This window comes from Otolemur garnettii, unplaced genomic scaffold (assembly GCF_000181295.1).
Source record: "Otolemur garnettii isolate 467f Iridium unplaced genomic scaffold, OtoGar3 scaffold00030, whole genome shotgun sequence".
Taxonomy (NCBI): domain Eukaryota; kingdom Metazoa; phylum Chordata; class Mammalia; order Primates; family Galagidae; genus Otolemur; species Otolemur garnettii.
This window is the reverse complement of record NW_003852425.1, coordinates 4781340-4799049: the sequence shown is the minus strand read 5'-3', so window position 1 is coordinate 4799049 and position 17710 is coordinate 4781340. Positions and strand designations below refer to the sequence as shown.

At 33.5% G+C, this 17710-nt stretch overlaps 1 protein-coding gene across 1 annotated transcript in view; it reads left to right on the top strand.

The window, feature by feature from the left end:
• AP3S1 (adaptor related protein complex 3 sigma 1 subunit) overlaps nucleotides 1-17310 on the top strand; it is a 63107-nt gene extending 45797 nt beyond the window's left edge. Inside the window, exons 5-6 of the mRNA XM_003788901.2 lie at nucleotides 7005-7112; nucleotides 16590-17310. Coding sequence (XP_003788949.1) covers nucleotides 7005-7112; nucleotides 16590-16718 — 237 coding nt within the window. The 3' untranslated portion in view covers nucleotides 16719-17310. The remainder of the gene's footprint in view (nucleotides 1-7004; nucleotides 7113-16589) is intronic.
• The last annotated feature ends 400 nt before the right edge of the window (nucleotides 17311-17710 follow it).

The following is a 17710-nucleotide window of genomic DNA, read 5'->3' as shown; positions in this document are numbered from 1 at the left end:
TTTTGGTTGCAGCCGTCATTGTTGTTTGGCGGGTCCGGGCTGGGGATTCGAACCTGCCACCTTAGATGTACGTGGCTGGCGCCTTAGCCGGTTGAGCTATAGGCGCCGAGCCGACTCTTGGGTTTTTTAAGCATTAGGGTTTACAATATTAAAAATTATATTATAGTATGTGATTAAAAATTTTTAAAAGCTCTATTTTAAAATGGCTGCCCCAAAGTCATTAATTTATACAATACATTCAGCATTTTTCAAGAAAATTGAGGATTCTGTTGTGAAATATTGTAGTAGAAGTGAGGTTCTGACATTTATTACTAGAGAATAAAAGTTTTCCATAAAGAAATTAAGTTATACTCATCTATAACTTTCATACATGGTGCAAAATGGTTTTTTTTTCTTGAGACAGAGTCTCAATCTATCCCCCTGGGTAGAGTGCTGTGGCATCACAGCTCACGGCAACCTCCAACTCCTGGGCTGAAGCCTTTCTCTTGCCTCTGCCTCCCAAGTAGCTGGGACTATAGGGACCCACCACAACGCCCCTGGCTATTTTTTGTTGTTGTTTTGTTTGTTGTTTTTTGTCATTGTTGTTTGGTGGGCCAGGCTGGATTTGAATCTGCCAGCTCAGATGTATGTGTCTGGCGCCTTAGCCGCTTGAGCCACAGGCGCCGAGCCACAAAATGTTTTTAAAACTTCTATTTTAGGCTCTGTGCCTGTGGCTCAAGCGGCTAAGGCGCCAGCCACATATACCTGACCTGGTGGGTTTGAATCCAGCCCTGGCCCACCAAACAACAGTGACAGCTGCAACTAAAAAAACAGCCGGGCGTTGTGGCAGGTGCCTGTAGTCCCAGCTACTTTTAGGAGGTGGAGGCTAGAGAATTGCTTGAGCCCAGAAGTTGGAGGTTGCTGTGAGCTGTGATGCTACGGCACTCTACCCAGGATGACAGCTTGAGGCTCTGTCTCAAAAAAAAAAAAAAAAGAAAAACTTCTATTTTACATTAATATGGATTTATTTTAGAAAAATTGGAAGATACATGTAAGAGAAAAATTAATAACCATTTTGCTCCCAGAGATTGCCTAGTGTGTTAACATTTTCCATATGTATAATTCTAGTGCTTTTTGTACACATATGTACAGAAACAAATATATTCTTAAAAAAATAAAGATGGGATGATACAATATGTATTGTGTATATATGATCTTTTCGTTTTATACAACATTATTTTGGCATTTTAGAACTTGCCAAAATTAGCTATCTCGCTTCCCTCCATGCTAAGCTCTTGGGTTTTTTTTGTTGTTGTTGTTTGTTTTGTTTTTGTTTGTTTGAGACAGTCTAAGATCTTGTTTTATTTATTTTTTCAGGGCAATGAGGCAAATGTTTTAAGATACTAAGATTCAAAGACTAGTCAAATAGGTATTTCCTATCCATTCTTCAAAACAGGGTTAGCCTTGCTTTCACCTCTCTGGTGAGAGTAGATTATTTTGACTTTTAAGCAGCTCTGGACCTTCTAACAGGTATATTCTAAAGAGCTCAGTTTATATTTTCTTAGGGGCGGACACAGTTTTACACACACAGCCCTAGACTGCATCTGGGTAGATGACAGTTGGAGAGAATACTCCTTGTCGTGTTAGTCAGTATGGGCCAGTGGGTGCTGCTCTAGCGAATGTCAGAATATTAGCTGCATAGGACAAGTTTATTTCTTGTTCAGACAGTTGATCATGTTCTCTGTACTCTCACTTTGGGGTCCATGGTGACAAAACTGCCTCTCTCTGGAACATTGTTAGTTTCTATGTCAGAGAGAAAAAAATTGTCATTGAGCAAATTTACCTGTTTTTAAAGATGTCATAGTTGATAGCTTTGTCAGATGTTTTGTTACTGGAAACGTGGGTCATTAATTTTATAGCCTCCAAGATAAAAGTTTCTGTGTGGCCCTACAGCCTAATACCTAAGCCACTGTCACATATTTTTTTTTTTTATTATGGTGGTTACCAGTTTCTTTTTTCTTTTTTTTTTTTTACAGCTTTTGGCCGGGGCTGGATTTGAACCCACCAACTCCAGCGTATGGGGCTGGTGCCCTACTCCTTTGAGCCACAGGCGCTGCCCTACCAGTTTCTTAATATAAATCTTTAAGTCCTAAATTCTGTGTCACTCATGTAGACTGATGTTATTGTCACCCTGAAGCAGCGGGAGAGACACCCCCCCATACACAGAATTGGCTTGGTTGTAGAGACTGGTGATGCACCAGGAGGGTGTGGAAAGTTTGCTCACATTTTGACGCTTGCTGGGGAGAGCAGGGAACAACTCACTTGGAGTTTTTTGGTGGTTAGATGGTGGATTGGGATAAGGATTTCTACTTGCAGGACAGGTCTTATGTGGTTTGAATTTTCCATCAGTGTAAAGGAAAGATACCAGGACTTTCCTAGCACCTTGTCCAGATCTGGAGCAGAAGAGGGACTAGTGGAACCTGAAGTCTGTCAGCAGTTAAACATCAAAAATGGAGGCAGACACTTTATTATGTGCAGCTAACTTATGCCGTGGTAATAACATCTAACATTTTAAAATAGGGATAATTTCCCAGTTAAACTACACACTCACTGTAGGTTTGCTGGAAGGGTCTGCTTATTTCTCCAGCTGAGTTACCTGCCCATTTCCTGAGCAGTGTGTCTCTGATCCGGCATCCTTGGGCTATTGTCCCTATTAGAACAATGCATCAAAAGCCAGGGTGAAATGAGAGAGCTGAAGATTCTTGGAAGAGCTTGGTTTGGAGACTGTATGATTTTGACAATGACAGCTGTGAATATAGTTTGTGCACTCACCCGCATTGCCTTATTCACCTCCCAAAATAATCGGGGTAAATAAAGATCTGATTGGAGGCCTGTCTTCAGATCCTTCCATGCCAACGTATACTTATCAGCTTGATTCTCAAGTATTAAATAATATGGATATGCTGTATTTTATTTGACCACCTCTATAGGCAGGTGCTAATTGTAATCAAATTGAAAAATGTTTGTGTGGAACATCTATTTCTGAAATGAACTATAGCAAGGTGACAGTCCATATAAAGGAGTTTACAGTATTTGACCTATTTTCCATTTTTAATTCTTTTTTAGATTTTAGTTCAGTCTAATAGAGGACTTGTAACTAACTATTAAAAATTGAAATATTTCTGATTTAATCCTCATTCTAAATAATCCTCATGACTAAATAAGCTTTTTTCAAGTTAGGATTTTGCTGTCTATAAACGCTATATATGGTATAAATATTTAATAAATGATTTACTGATAGCAAGGTAGTAAAAGCTGTTGAATACAAATAAATGCTTTTGTTCTTTAATTTTTGAATTTTAGCCTAATCGATAGGCATTATTTTGAAGGAAAAAGTATATTTGATATTTATTAGATACCCATAGTGTGCTTTATGACTTTTTTTTTAGACAGAGTCTTACTCAGTCGCCCCAGGTAGAGTGCTGTGGCATCATAGCTCACAGTAATCTGAAATTCTTGGGCTCAAGTGATTTTCTTGCCTGAGCCTCTCCAGTAGCTGGGACTACCACACCTATACCACCACTCCTGGCTAATTTTTCTATTCTTAGTAGAGATTGGATATCACTCTTGCTCAGGCCAGTCTTAAACTCCTGAGTTCAAGCAGTTCACCTGCCTCAGCCTCCCAATGTGCTAGGACTACAGGTGTGAGCCACCAGTTTTATAGTTATTTTCAGCAAAGGCTTCCAGGGTCTGCATAGATATATATGTAAGTTAGAGTTCTTACCATTTAAACACATGTGAAATGTACCATTCCTGCCTTTTCTCATTACCAATGAATATTCAACACAGGCATGATGACACACACCTGTAATCCCAGCTACTCGGATACCTGAGGTGGGAGGCTTACTGGAGCCCAGGAGTTGGAGGTTACAGTGAGCTATGACTGTGCTACTATGCTGCTGTATGCCAGGCCAGAGAATGAGAATTTGTCTCTCTGCACAAAAAAAACAAAAATAAAATGAAATTTAGAAGATCTGGTCTATGTCCAGAAGAAGCTGTGCAGTTGAGTAGATAAGGCAAATATTAAAAAACAAACATGGTTAATGTGGTATTTGCTATTTTCTTAAACATTTAAGTAACTATAAAAATTTAGAATAAAAAGATAAAAACTCACTGAATTCTTATTTTAGGTGAACATCAAAGCAACTTAATAGATCAATTGTGTTATAAGCGTGTTGTCACCCTTTCTTTTATTCCCATAAAAATCTGTTTTAAATATATGAAAAAAAGTACTGGACTTTGTGAACCGTATGACTTTGGGCTGAGCTAAAAACAGATCTTTTATGATTCTCTTTCTTTTATTAAGTCTACAAAAATTCTTACCAATTCTGGGAACATAAATTCTTCATCCATGGACATGTTATATTCAACTTTAAATTTCCCCTCTTAATGTGACATACCTTATATTTTGGACACCATGTCCTTGGTAATACTAGAGTAGCTTTACAGTTACTAATTCTCATTCCTTTGCGTATTTATCTTTCAGAATTTTCCATATATAGTATTTCTTCATCAAGAAATATAATCTTTAAGCATTTTTTATCTTTATAATAAGTAGGATTATATTTCTATAAGGATTTAGCTCATAGGACCCTTTTCTGTTTTTGTCTTTTCTGAATTTGCTTTCATAGGAATTATTTTTGCATTGAGGACAAATTTACATCTTAGTTCTTAACTCTTCTTTGATCAAGTTCTTAAAATTTCTTGGTTACAGCCCGCATTGGCAGGCCACTCGTACTATAAAACCTCTGAATCTTGTAGACTTTTCTACGTACTGAAATTTATGGTTTTCACTGATCCAGTGCTTGTGTTCTGAGATGTTTCTGGAAAGTAAATATTGTAATTCGAGTGGGGGGAAGGAAGTTCTGAGCTCCTAAGAGTGGCTGAGCAAAGTGGAGGAGGGGGAATTTTTATATGTCTTATAAATTCTGCTTTCTAATGAGAATTTGTTTTAAGAAGAAGAAAGAAGTTTCTGTTTTAGAAGTTTAAAAAAATCTCTGTCTTCTAGCTATGCTCTTTCTGAGCACTCTTCCTGCATACAATTCCTATTAAATATATTATAAGGTAATAATTTTATCACCTAATCACCTTCTTGCCCTTTAGCTGAGTTTTCATAAATTATGATTAAAAGTTAATTAGCTGTATCAATTGCATTCATTATTGTTTGGAAGAAAGCAAGGAAATGAACTTGGGTCAATCAGATTAAGTTTGAATTGTTGGTTTTCCACCTGCTATTATAGCTTATGTGTTTTGAGTAAGCTGGTTTATTCTCTCAGTTGTAACCAAGGTTAACATGAAAATTAAATTATATACCCTAAGTACAGCATCAAACATAGTTGTAATAATATCTAGTTGCAATAATGATAGTAGTGGAAGTTATGATTTTTAGCACTAGTTTTCAAAACAACTGTAATTTCTAGTTTTGTGTTTGCTAGGAAAAGTAATTAATATAGATCTTCCTTTAAGGTTTATACATGAGGTGTCCAACTTTCCAGAATGAAAAATTTGTAAATAATAGTGAGGATATTTTTAAAATCATGAATATGTTTGCATAAAATCTTATGAAGGAATAAAAATTGAATAATACATACTTTAAAAAGGTTTGGGGGGTGGGAAATACATTATAATACCTACTGGTACTGTGTGAAGTACCTATATGAATTATTATTTTTTAATTCTTATGATAACCCTGTAAGGGAGGTACCTATACTACTTCTATTTCTAGTGAAGTAACTGCTTAGGGCATGCAATTAATAAGTCAGGCATCCTCAAAATACGGCCTATGGGCCATGTGCAGCCTGCCTAGGTCATTTATCTGGTCCACCAGGTGTTTTTGCCGCTGCTGCCTGTTCTGCTTAGCAGTCAACTTATCCTGAGGCCCACAGTCCGGCCCTCCAGTAGTCTGAGGGACAGTGAACTGGCCCCCTGTTTAAAAAGTTTGAGGACCCCTGTAATAAGTGATAGAGGCAGTATTCAGACCTATCTAAATTCAATGTCTCCCACTTCTAACTTACCAGATTATTATTTTTTTAATCATCTGCTTTTAAAAAAATTTTTTTATTAAGTCATAAACACATTGATCATGTATACATTAATGCATTTATGGGGTACAGTGTTTATATACAATTTGGAATGCTTACATCAAACTAGTTAATATATCCTTCACCTCATTTACTTATTGTGTGAAGACATTTATACTCTATACTCAATAGATTAGGCATGTACCCTTGCAATATGCACCGTAGGTGTAGTCCCACCATCTACCCTCCCTCCATCAAATTATTTAAAAAAAATTATAACAGACTATAGTGTATATTGTTCTGTGAAACCTAATTCAGTTCCAAATTGTCGATTTTTGATCCAGTCACTATATTATGAAAAACATATGAGTTGTTTACACCTGGGGTTTACTCCCAATGGAAGAAATGTGAGTAATACATGGATAGAGGGTTTTGTAAATACAAAGTACCTGCAATAAAAAGAAAATTCTACTGTTTTTCCAACCTAGAGCTTATTCATAAGTGGTACTTACTACTTGGATTCATTAAGTACCAGGTGTACAAAATAACAATTATTAAATTGGTGGGTAGGAATGTGGTAGGAAAGTCCTCTGTAGGTCATTTTTTGAATATTAATCTTGATATAATAATGATGATGATGGTAGTTAATATTTATTGGTCATTTACTTTGTTTTGGGTACTTTTCATGGATTACCTTGTTTAATCCTTTCAACAGTCCTAAAAAGGTAGTACTATTATTATCTTCATTTTATAGTTCATTAATCTAACACAAGGTTATGCAGCTATCTAGGGCTTCATAGTAGCCATAAAACCGGATTATGAACCCACCTCCATGTTATTTCCGCCTCTCATAAAAGACAGCAGAATTGGAAACTAGAAGTACTGAAATTACGGAACTTTTTGTAGTGAATTTTCCTTATGAGTGTATATTATTTTTTCCTATAGGTTCACAATATTCTTGCAGAAATGGTGATGGGGGGAATGGTACTGGAGACCAACATGAATGAGATTGTTACGCAAATTGATGCACAAAATAAACTGGAGAAATCTGAGGTAAGAATGGAAGAGCTCTAGTTAAGGGAGGCTCTAAGCATGATCATAAATATGCATGACTTGTAGCTTTCACTGTTTGTCCTTCAGTATCACCCTGTAGGTATAACCAATATGCTTATTCAGTTTTAAAAGAAACGGAATATATACATTTTAGTGTGTTAAATGTTTTGTGACTACTACTTACCAAATAGCTTTGTGTATACTTCTTTTAGACACAGTTCTAGCTGCTTTGGGTAATAAACTTCCGAATTCTTATTACTTAAAAAAAAAATTATGTATTAGAATAATGGAACCTAATACTTGCTTTGTAAAACTAAAGTAAGCAATTTTCAGGGCAATGCTGTATACCACTGATACTTTAAAGATAAGTAAATTCAGGGTTACACAACTATTTCTGGAAGGAGAAAATGGAATTCTGATGAGGAAGCAGTATTTTAAGTTAAAATAAATGCTTAGCAAGTCTGAGTGTACATTCAAAAAAGAAATAACAATACCTTAATCATTTAATACTGGCTCTTTCTCAAAGGTCACTAAGAAGTTAGTTCAGTCACATTTTATACATGGATACATATATATTCATGGTGTTTATTGCATTCCATGAGGGCAACATTTGGCTTGTTATACTTGGCTAACTTGTGCTGTTTAGATTCAACCTCATATTGGGTAAATGAGGCCAACCAGCACTTAAGCAGTTTGTAAAACCCAACTTTAGAATTTTAGCAACTTTGCCCTGAAGCTAGGCTGAATATCAGCAGTAGGTGCTATAGCTGAGCCCCTCAAATTCGCATTGCTTGGGTTCTTGATTACCATCAAACATGAATAGTCTTGTTATCTTATTGAGCACTGTACTTGTTTGAGGATACACTTACATTTAATATTTACAGTTGTAACTAAGATTGGAAAAGACAAATTTTATTTATAATTATTAGTTTAAGCACAGATGTTTTGTTGATTTAAAGTAAATATTACTGTGAAAGCAGCAAGGTATTAAAAATATACTGGCATTAATTTACAGCAGGTGAGTTCTGAAAAATTTATATTCTTGGTATGTTAAAGGATTAATTTAACATTAATTCAGTACTCATTTGGATTGAAGGAAATCTGAAATCTGAGGATTTGAAACAGTTGAACATTTCTGTGAAAACATTTTCTAATGTGCTATTTTAAATTTAAAATGGTCTTGCCTTTCTCCTTACTTCAACTTGCCATCCTTATTGGTTTCCCAAAGGAGATACTTGCAATGGTGATGAAGAGCTGTGACTCTCTTAAGTAACTATATATTTTGGGTATTCTATAGCCCATTTTTAAAATACTTGTTTTCGAAAGGAGAAAAGAAACTTAAACTAGGTTTATAGAGAAAATTTTATTTTAGGACAAGGAATAGGACTCAGTATTATTTAGTATAGCTGACTTGCCATATGTTACTTAGTACAGAAAAGATTTACTAGAAATCCTTAACAATAGTCTTTAAAGTCTTAAAATGATAACTTAAAATGTAAGTGATTTGTTAAACATTGCTTTACAAAACTGTATGGTTATAGATTTTAAATGCCAAGAGCCAACCAATGACATTGGTTCATTGATAATAGGTCTAAAATGAATGGCTATCTGGTAGTTTGTGAATTCTGTGTAATCACTTGTAAAAATACATTGACCACTTGACTGGAATTTTCACATTTCCAGGATCTTACCTCCTTCCATCAGTGGTGCCCCTTCTTTTTATTTTACTTCTTAGTATGCTACATATAATGCTTAAAAAGTCACGAAAGGCCTATAATAATTGCATAATGGATATTTGCTTTTTAATTGTCCAATAATACTTTATGAAGTAATTTTTTTACTTATAAAGAGCATTAAAATGTGGCATTGGCATTTTTAAAGGAAATTGTTCTAAGAATACAAAAAGTTAAAGTCGTTTCACAGAAGCAACACTATTTAAAATGGTTTAGAATATGGGCGAACACTTCTATTATTTTCCACTGATCATCTGGTAACATGTATAATCATTTGTTCTCTGCTGCCCAATTAGTTTTCCTTTTTGTCCTTTATAAGAAAGTATATTTTAAATGTAATTGGGGATAAACCACAAAATTACACATCTATCAAGTGTTTTTCTATGTGTGATATCTACTAATATTTTAAATAGGATTTCAAGTAAAAGTAAGGCCATTTAATCCTGATCATATTTTAAGAACATTATTGAAAATTATATTGACTCTGTAATTTTTCAGCCATTTTCATATAGTTTTAGCACGTTGGGAAGGCTGCCAGCTTTATTGCAGACACTTTGAAGTGTTAAAGGTTTTTATAGATGTTTCATTTCATGTTATTTCAACTGGTTATATCTATGAGATACAACTCTGCAGAATAGTTCAAAATTATTTGAAAGTAAAAACTTTTTATTAATCTCTTACTAAATTTTTATTTAAATTTATTATATAAACAAAAAAATCCAAGAAAGACCTAAATAGAATCTAGGATTTCATGATTGATGTTAGCATGTTTTAGCAATTCATATACATAGTATTTTAGAAATACCATTTATCTTCCAAAAATCAGCTTGGACATAATTAAAATACAGCTTTTAAAATATAATAAGGATTCATCTAGGTGCTTTGTCAGAAAACAAAAATTTTATTATTTTGGCTAAAGGTAGAACATTTCTGATAATAGAAAAAACAAACCAGTTTAATTCCCAATACTTACGTAGAAGGAAAAATCTCCCGATCCTTAAAGAGAAGAGAAGAAAAGATATCCTCTGAATGTATTGTCACCTATTATTGTGATGGAAAAATGGTTTACTGTAATACTGGGGTCTTGGGAGAGGAGGGTTTAAGCTGGGAGGCTGGTGGGATTTGGGGAAAGTATAAGAGGCACCCAGGAATCTGCCTAAGAATAAAAGGGCTCCCTGGGGGTGGAGGTAGAGGGGAGGGGTTGGGAGACTTTTTAGCTTTAATGCATTTCATGTTATTCTTAAGATGGATAAATGAGTCTGAATTTAGTCACTACTTTTTAAAAGTCAGTCCTCTTTTTTTCCCGAACATCCTGATCTTTCTAGCTCTTTCCATTCTTCTCTCTTACAGACCTTTATCTTTCAGTCTCCCAGACAGGACAGGTAGACAAGGTATTGCTGACTTTGAGAAAAATGTACTTTAACAAAGGGAAAGCAAAATGATGTCAAAGGCAATTAATTATTTAGGCCAGACTCAAAAATTCTTTGTGTTACTGAACCCATATAGTCCCTGTAGCCGATTTCCATTCTAGTTTCTCCTTGTAGTTTCCTCATCTTTTATTGGACTTAGTGTATTTTACTAGTATATCATCGATATCATGTTTGTTCTGTTTTGTCTGTCTGCATTGTAAGAGGAGAGTTTCAGTTTTTTGTTTGTTTTTTTAAAAAACATTGTTATGGAACTGACAAATTGCATTTGTAGAAATGACAATTTACTTTGTATATAAAAACTTAAGACTTTATTTTGAGCATCATGTAGCAGAACCAATCTTAATTTAACTATTACAGAAATTTTTTTCTGTCTCTAAATTAGGATTCTAATTAAAATTGCCTGCTGGGTTTTAGAAACTGTGACTTTAAAAAACCAAAAGTTGAACCTTTGGAGTTTTGCATACAAAGTGGGAAAGAGTGAAGGCTTAGAATAGTGACTGCTAAACAGTACTTTTCCTCCCATAAATGGTTTTCAGTTCCAAAATCTTAACAGAATTGCTTTTACATTTTTGATCCACAAGTGCATATTAACAGTGGCCAACATAAAGTAAGACCTGAAATCTTCTAAAACTAGAATTAAATTTTCAAACATGGAATTAAATATACTGACCAAAATACAGTGGGTTTCCACTGTAATAAACCTGACGTCCAAACATGTCATAATCAGATTCAGTAAAATGTTGAATAATATTTTATTCCACATTGAATAAAAACCCTGGATATTTTGCAAAGAATATTGGCAAATATTGGAAATGTTTTTAATAGACTCGTTGCTTTACACAACTAATTTTTCTTCTGATAGTTCCTGTACATTTTTTCCCACCATAAATTAACGAAATTTTTTACAAGTTTCATGTAGATGATGAAGAGAAACTCTTATGTACAAAACCATTTCAGAAAAAATAAAAATGTTTATGGCTTCTAGTTTAAAATTTTAAAATGAAAATAAATCACTGAGTCCTGTGGAGGGAAAAAAAAAATCTATAAACTTAGATTACCTACCTTGCTAATTAGAAAAATATCCCTGAGAACTTGTCATTACTCTTAGCCACTAAATTATTATTCTCTGGACATGTTTGACAAATCACAACATATAAGTGGCTTTATAGTACCTTACTTTGAGACAGTGGGCTGTATCATGAAGCTGGGTGTACCACTTTTGATCCTTCTATCTGTGTTACTTTATCTCTGGTATGAAAATATATTGAATAATTGAAATCTCTGCCAATTTCTGTATATTAAATACTATTTTCTAGCAAAGAGCCACTGATCACTAGGATCTGTTAACTTCCATGTCTAAAACTAGTAATTGGCTTTATAAAAAAAGACTAATATCTATTTTCAAAGAGTAGAGAATAAGAAAAGTAGCCCTAAGATACAGATGCTGGAAGGTCAATTCATGAGTTGATTATACTCCTCTGCCCCAACATGCACGAGAATGAGGACCCTTGAGTAATGATCAAACCTCGTAATAGTATGGTGGCGCCTGTGGCTCCGTGAGTAGGCACCAGCCCCATATACTGAGGGTGGTGGGTTCAAACCCAGCCCTGGCCGAACTGCAACAACAACAAAAAAATAGCCAGGCATTGTGGCGGGCGCCTGTAGTCCCAGCTGCCCCGGAGGCTAAAGCAAGAGAATCACCTAAGCCCAAGAGCTGGAGGTTGCTGTGAGCTGTGATGCCACGGCAATCTACCGAGAGTGACAAAGTGAGACTCTGTCTCTTAAAAAAAACCCTCATAATAGTAAACCCATGAATGTCATTAGTCTGCTGTTATTTCTTTCAGATAGGGAAATCCTGTGTTAGAAATTAAAATGGACAATAATCCAGATAAAGTGACTAGTAACTTAGAAGGTTTTTAAATTTTTGAACATTCTAATTTTGATAAAATTATAAAGTGTCATAGCTGTTGCTCACTAGAAGATTGTCATCAGCATCTCCAATCTGTTTATAATTGCAATAGTAAAGCATTATCTTTAAAGCAATAAAACAAGCCAATTATAAACACCCAGATTAAAAGTTATTCTGTCTCATATACAGAAATTAAAATATTAAAATTTTGTTTTGCTCAAAAACATGCCTTCAGAATCTGCCATTATTTTGTTAATGATTTTGAGGCTGAAACCATTTAATATCATGTTTATTAATGTTGCTGTTCTTTCACTTTGCTATTAGATCAAAATTATCAGTGTGCATATAGCAACTTCCAGCAGGAAGGGTGGGTAAAGATTTTAGTGTGTACAGATTATTCCAACTACCATCTTATTATGCTGTACTTCAAGCTGCGAAAAAAAAATTTTAAGATGGTAGGATGGTATTTTGTGTCTTAGATGAAATAAATAACTAGGTATTTTCCTTTTTCCTTCAAAAAAAGTTATTTGCTTATTGCATGAGGAAAAGGGAGCTTTCAGGTTCTTCGAAATATACTTTAGTAATGCTGCTTTTTAAGTTTTGCTTGCACATACTTTGTTTATTTTTGGGTCTGGCAATTTAAAAACAAAATCAAAAACAAATCATACCCATCCATTACTATCTTTGTGATTCAAGTGCTTGAAATTTCCAAGAGTATGTCTGTATAAGTCTTCTATCTGTTTGGCCTCATTTTGGTATACTTGCAGACTTCATTTTGTTTTCTTTCTCTTAATTCTGTTAATTTATTTAATTTCATGGGAGAGAAAACATGACCATTCTTTTATATACTGTACTTCATTCTTTCATCCAGTTCATACTCTTAACTGCTTTGGATTCATATATTTGTTTTTATGAGTATAGTTGCTGCAGTTTACCTGCTGTGGTGGTGCTTGATATGACCTGTAACATAGATGGAAACAAGTTATTTCTCTAGTAGAACTTCATTCTCTTTATTTCTACTTTGTGTCAACCATGTAATCTTAAATCTTTAAGAACTATGTTGGAGTGTCAGAAATATCTTATTTTTACGTTTTATAACATACATATATATTTATATATACATAGTAGTCCCCCCTTATCCATGGGGGATAGATACATTCCGAGACCCCCAATGACACCTAAAACCAGAGATGGTACCAAGCCTTATATACACCGTGTTTTTTCATATACACATCTTTGATAAGGTTTTAATTCATAAATTAGGCACAGTGAGAGACTAATAACAACAATGACTAATAATAAAATAGAACAATTCTAACAGATATTATACTAAAACTTACGTGAACATGGTCTCTCTCAAAGTATCTTGTACTCTGCTCACCTGTTCTCAGACTGTGGTTGACCACAGGCATATGAAACCAAGGAAAGCGGAACCACAGATAAGGGGGGACTACTGTGTTACTAACAGATCAGGTAAACTTAATTTCTGTAACTTTTAGTGTTGAAAAAGTTAAAAATTACTAAAAGTTATTTGTTGCTTTGAGTATATATTACCGGAAAAAAAATCTTAACGAAGATGAAAATTATTTTATACCTCTGTGTCAGCAAACTGATTTCCTGATGGCAAATTACTTTTACATCTTATTTCAATAAAAATGTTTCAAACTCTACTTTCATGAAAGTCTCAAAGTGAGGTTTGTTTTATAACTCTTCTGGTGTTGACTCCCTGAGTAACCTAAAGACTTTTTTTTTAATGGACTAAATATATAAACATTGATAGCACATTTAAGCATCTGCTTACCGATCAAGTTCTTATTATAGTTTCTTCACATTTTATATTCTGCAGAATCTGATTTCTTAAACTGTTAGTTTAATTGAAACTTAAAGTGCACATTACAGTTGTTTAATTTCCTGTTATTTAAATTCATGACATACTACACAAAAGTATTGAACATGCTTGAGAAATAATTTGATTTTCCTAATTCATTTGCGTGTTCTGGATAGTTCCCATCCTTTGCATGTCAATGGCTTGCCGCTTATGTTTAGAAGAATTGTAGTTTGTTGTACTTAGAAACTTCTTTTGGTGTTACATAATAATAAGCACATAGATGTGATTTAAATTATATATTGACTATATGTATTCTCATTAGCAGCATACAGTCGACACCATCTTTGGTTACAAAGAAAATTTACTGAAACTTGACAGGATACCTTTTTTTATTAATTTTCTTTGCTTTAGTTTAATTTAGTTGTTCATGGTACAGAGTATTATAAAAAAAGGCTTTATAACAATACTGAAAAAACTATGTTCATTTATAAGTTCTGAAATATAGCATCCATTAAAGTATATAGACATAGGCATTCACTCACATTCTGTTTCACTTTTGCAATAATGAAATTCTTTGATAATTCATGACTTTTAAAATATTTGTATTCAAATATTTTGTCAATACTTTTCTGTATTTGTATCATCTATGAAAATTCCAAAATAAAAGAGGAACACATTGGTCTTTTAATTTGAATAATTACAAAATCCTTCTACCTGGAAAAATGTTACTACTTCCAGGATGTCTGCAATTTTGTAAAATTTTTGTTCTCTTAGCAGACAACACATTTCCTGGTAAAAGAAAATCTACAAGATGGTAAACTTCTTTGAACTGTATTCTTCTTTGATCCTAAACCATTCTAAATTTCAGTAGCTAGATCTTTAACTTGAAATGATCAAATTGATCATTTGATCAATTGATCTTTAAATATGATAGATGGTGCCCTAATTATTAGTTAGTTGTATCTGTACCATTTTTTGCGGGGAGCAGGAGGGAAAAGGGGTATTAAAAAAACTTCATTATTTCAGGTAGGTATACTATTGAGGTCAAGTTTTTAATAAACATCAAAGCCAACTAACCTCCATTAAATTATAAAAACTTAATTCTCCAGCCTTGTTCACTCTTTAATTGGGTATGGAGTTATTCATCCATTCACCCTTATCATTGCCTGTGGGGACCCTATCTCTTATTACTATTTTACTAATTTTTCTATTTCCAATTCTGAATTGATAATCCATGCCTTTATTTCATTGCTTAACAATGTTTGTATCCTTTATTCAGCAAATAGTTTACACTGGCCTATTTTGTATCAGTCAAGATTTTTCTCAGGTAACAGCTTTATTATTATTTTTATTTTAATTAACAAAAGAGGTAGGATTACATAAGAGGAAAAAACTAAAATTATGAAAAGGGACTGTAAAATTTGTGTTTCTAATATCACAATTAGATATTAGATTGTGATTTTATATATATAAAACCTAAGCAACACGGAAGTTTTTTTCGTTACTTAATTATCTACTTTTATACAAAATGATGCCACCAGACTCATATGTGTTTGTTGGCTTTGCTTTATTATACTGCCTGAAGAAAAATTAGTGAAATCTAATTGGTTATATAAACTAAATCTTAAATATGAAGGCTGTTGATATAGCTATTTGAGAAAAATGATATATGTATTTCTTTTATTTTTGAGTATACTTATTTTGCAATTATTTCATAAATTATAAATTTTCCTACTCAGAAAGCCAAATATTATACAGTTGTAGTACTTACTAAAAATCTTAGAATTCATTTATTTAGGTATACTGTTAAACCTCTTGCAATTATGCTTTCTTTCTCTAAATTTCCACACTCCAAAGCTGAACATATGTTGAATCTACTTCATATGATCAAACATTTTTAACCATTATATTTTAGTGCATGGATGGGTTGTAATGATCTTATAGTTACATCTTTAAGCAGAGCTATTCTGTTTGGGGTGAGGCTTTACATAAAAGCCTAAATTTTTCTTTTTAACTTTCTAAAACTATCTTAGAAAAGTAGAGTCCCCACAATTTTAAAAACAAATTTTATTGCTTTGAAATGTTTTAAGGATTTAGCCCTGAGTAAAGAAAATAAACATGCATCATCTGTTACTTTCAGTTTATTTCAGTGTACATTGATAATAAATGCCATTTTAAAAGCAAAAAATAATCTCTCATGATTGTTGCAAGAGATGTTCAATCAGGAGACTGATGTGAATGCTGCTTTATGCTTATGTCATACGTCAGTTAAATCAAGATGTAGCTGAAGATTTAGGTTCTGTCACGTGAATCTTGTGCGGTAGTATACATGAAGTTGTATTTAAATCTTCACATTGTTATCATTGCATGTATCCGCTGTATTCTTTAAATGTGTCACAGTTTTCTCTTTCTAGTTGAGTATTTAAAGTAACCATCTCATACAAATTCAAACTACCATCTGGTCTCTGAAGTTGTTATATGAAAATCTTTTATCATTGTCTTCCATTATAAGTGTTTTTTGATGAGCTACACCTGAGTTGTACATTTTCTTTTTCTTTTATTTGCTTCTGTATACAGGCTGGCTTAGCGGGAGCTCCAGCCCGTGCTGTTTCAGCTGTAAAGAATATGAATCTTCCTGAGATCCCAAGAAATATTAACATTGGTGACATCAGTATAAAAGTGCCAAACCTGCCCTCTTTTAAATAAAAAATTCAAAAGGCCACTCCCAGGTAAAATTCAGGGGGAAAAGTCATCTAAGTTTACCATGCAGTTGTTTACCAAAAATAGAGAAGGAGAGTCTTAACTTTTGCTCTTGGATTTAAGTCAAGGTACTGTATAGAAATTATGTAAAATCAGTATGGAAGTTCAATGTCGCTTTTCTTGCTCAGTGATTTTAAAGACGTTGAGTAGTTCCTGTGTGTGTGTGTTTTTTCTTTTCTAAACTGCATTCCTATGGCCACCTAAGGCATGCCTGTATGTATTGGCTTCTATAGTATTTCAAAAAGTGTTTGAGATATTTCTTTAATTATGTACAACCCTAAATGTTGGTGTTTTATATAGATCACAAGTGCAGCTTTCCTTAATTCATCCTGCTATTTGTTACACAATTGTTATTTAAAAAAACAAAGTATGTATTGCATGAAAACATTATGATCTTTTTCTCTTAGTTTAAATAAACTCCAAGGTAACTGGACTTCTAAAGCACCGTTCTGTTTGCCTCATATCTACTTTAGCAATAATTTTTTTTACAACCCTCAGACTCAACAAAGTAAATAAAACTATATTTTATCACTGTTAAGCAGCTGTTAATGTCAATTTATTTTATACTCATGTTCTTAGTATTAAGAAACTTTACTAAATTATTCTGAAACTCAATTATTTCACAAATTAAGAGTAATGTGTCTCATACATAGCATATTGTGTAGGATGAGATTTGGAGTGGGAAGTGACAATCTTTTTCTAAAATACATATTGAGAAACTGTAAATTCTTTTTTATACAGACCTTGCATCTTGCCCATATGAAGAAAAATAATTTTAGCAGACATCTAGTTGATTTTAAACATAAAACCCTTGGGGCTACACCTGACTATTCCATCCCAAAGTCAAAGTTAAACTAATGTTTTCTTAAGTCCTGTTCTATCAGACTACATTTTTAAAATTTGGTCTTGTGAACTATGAGTGAGGTTTCTTTTCCAGT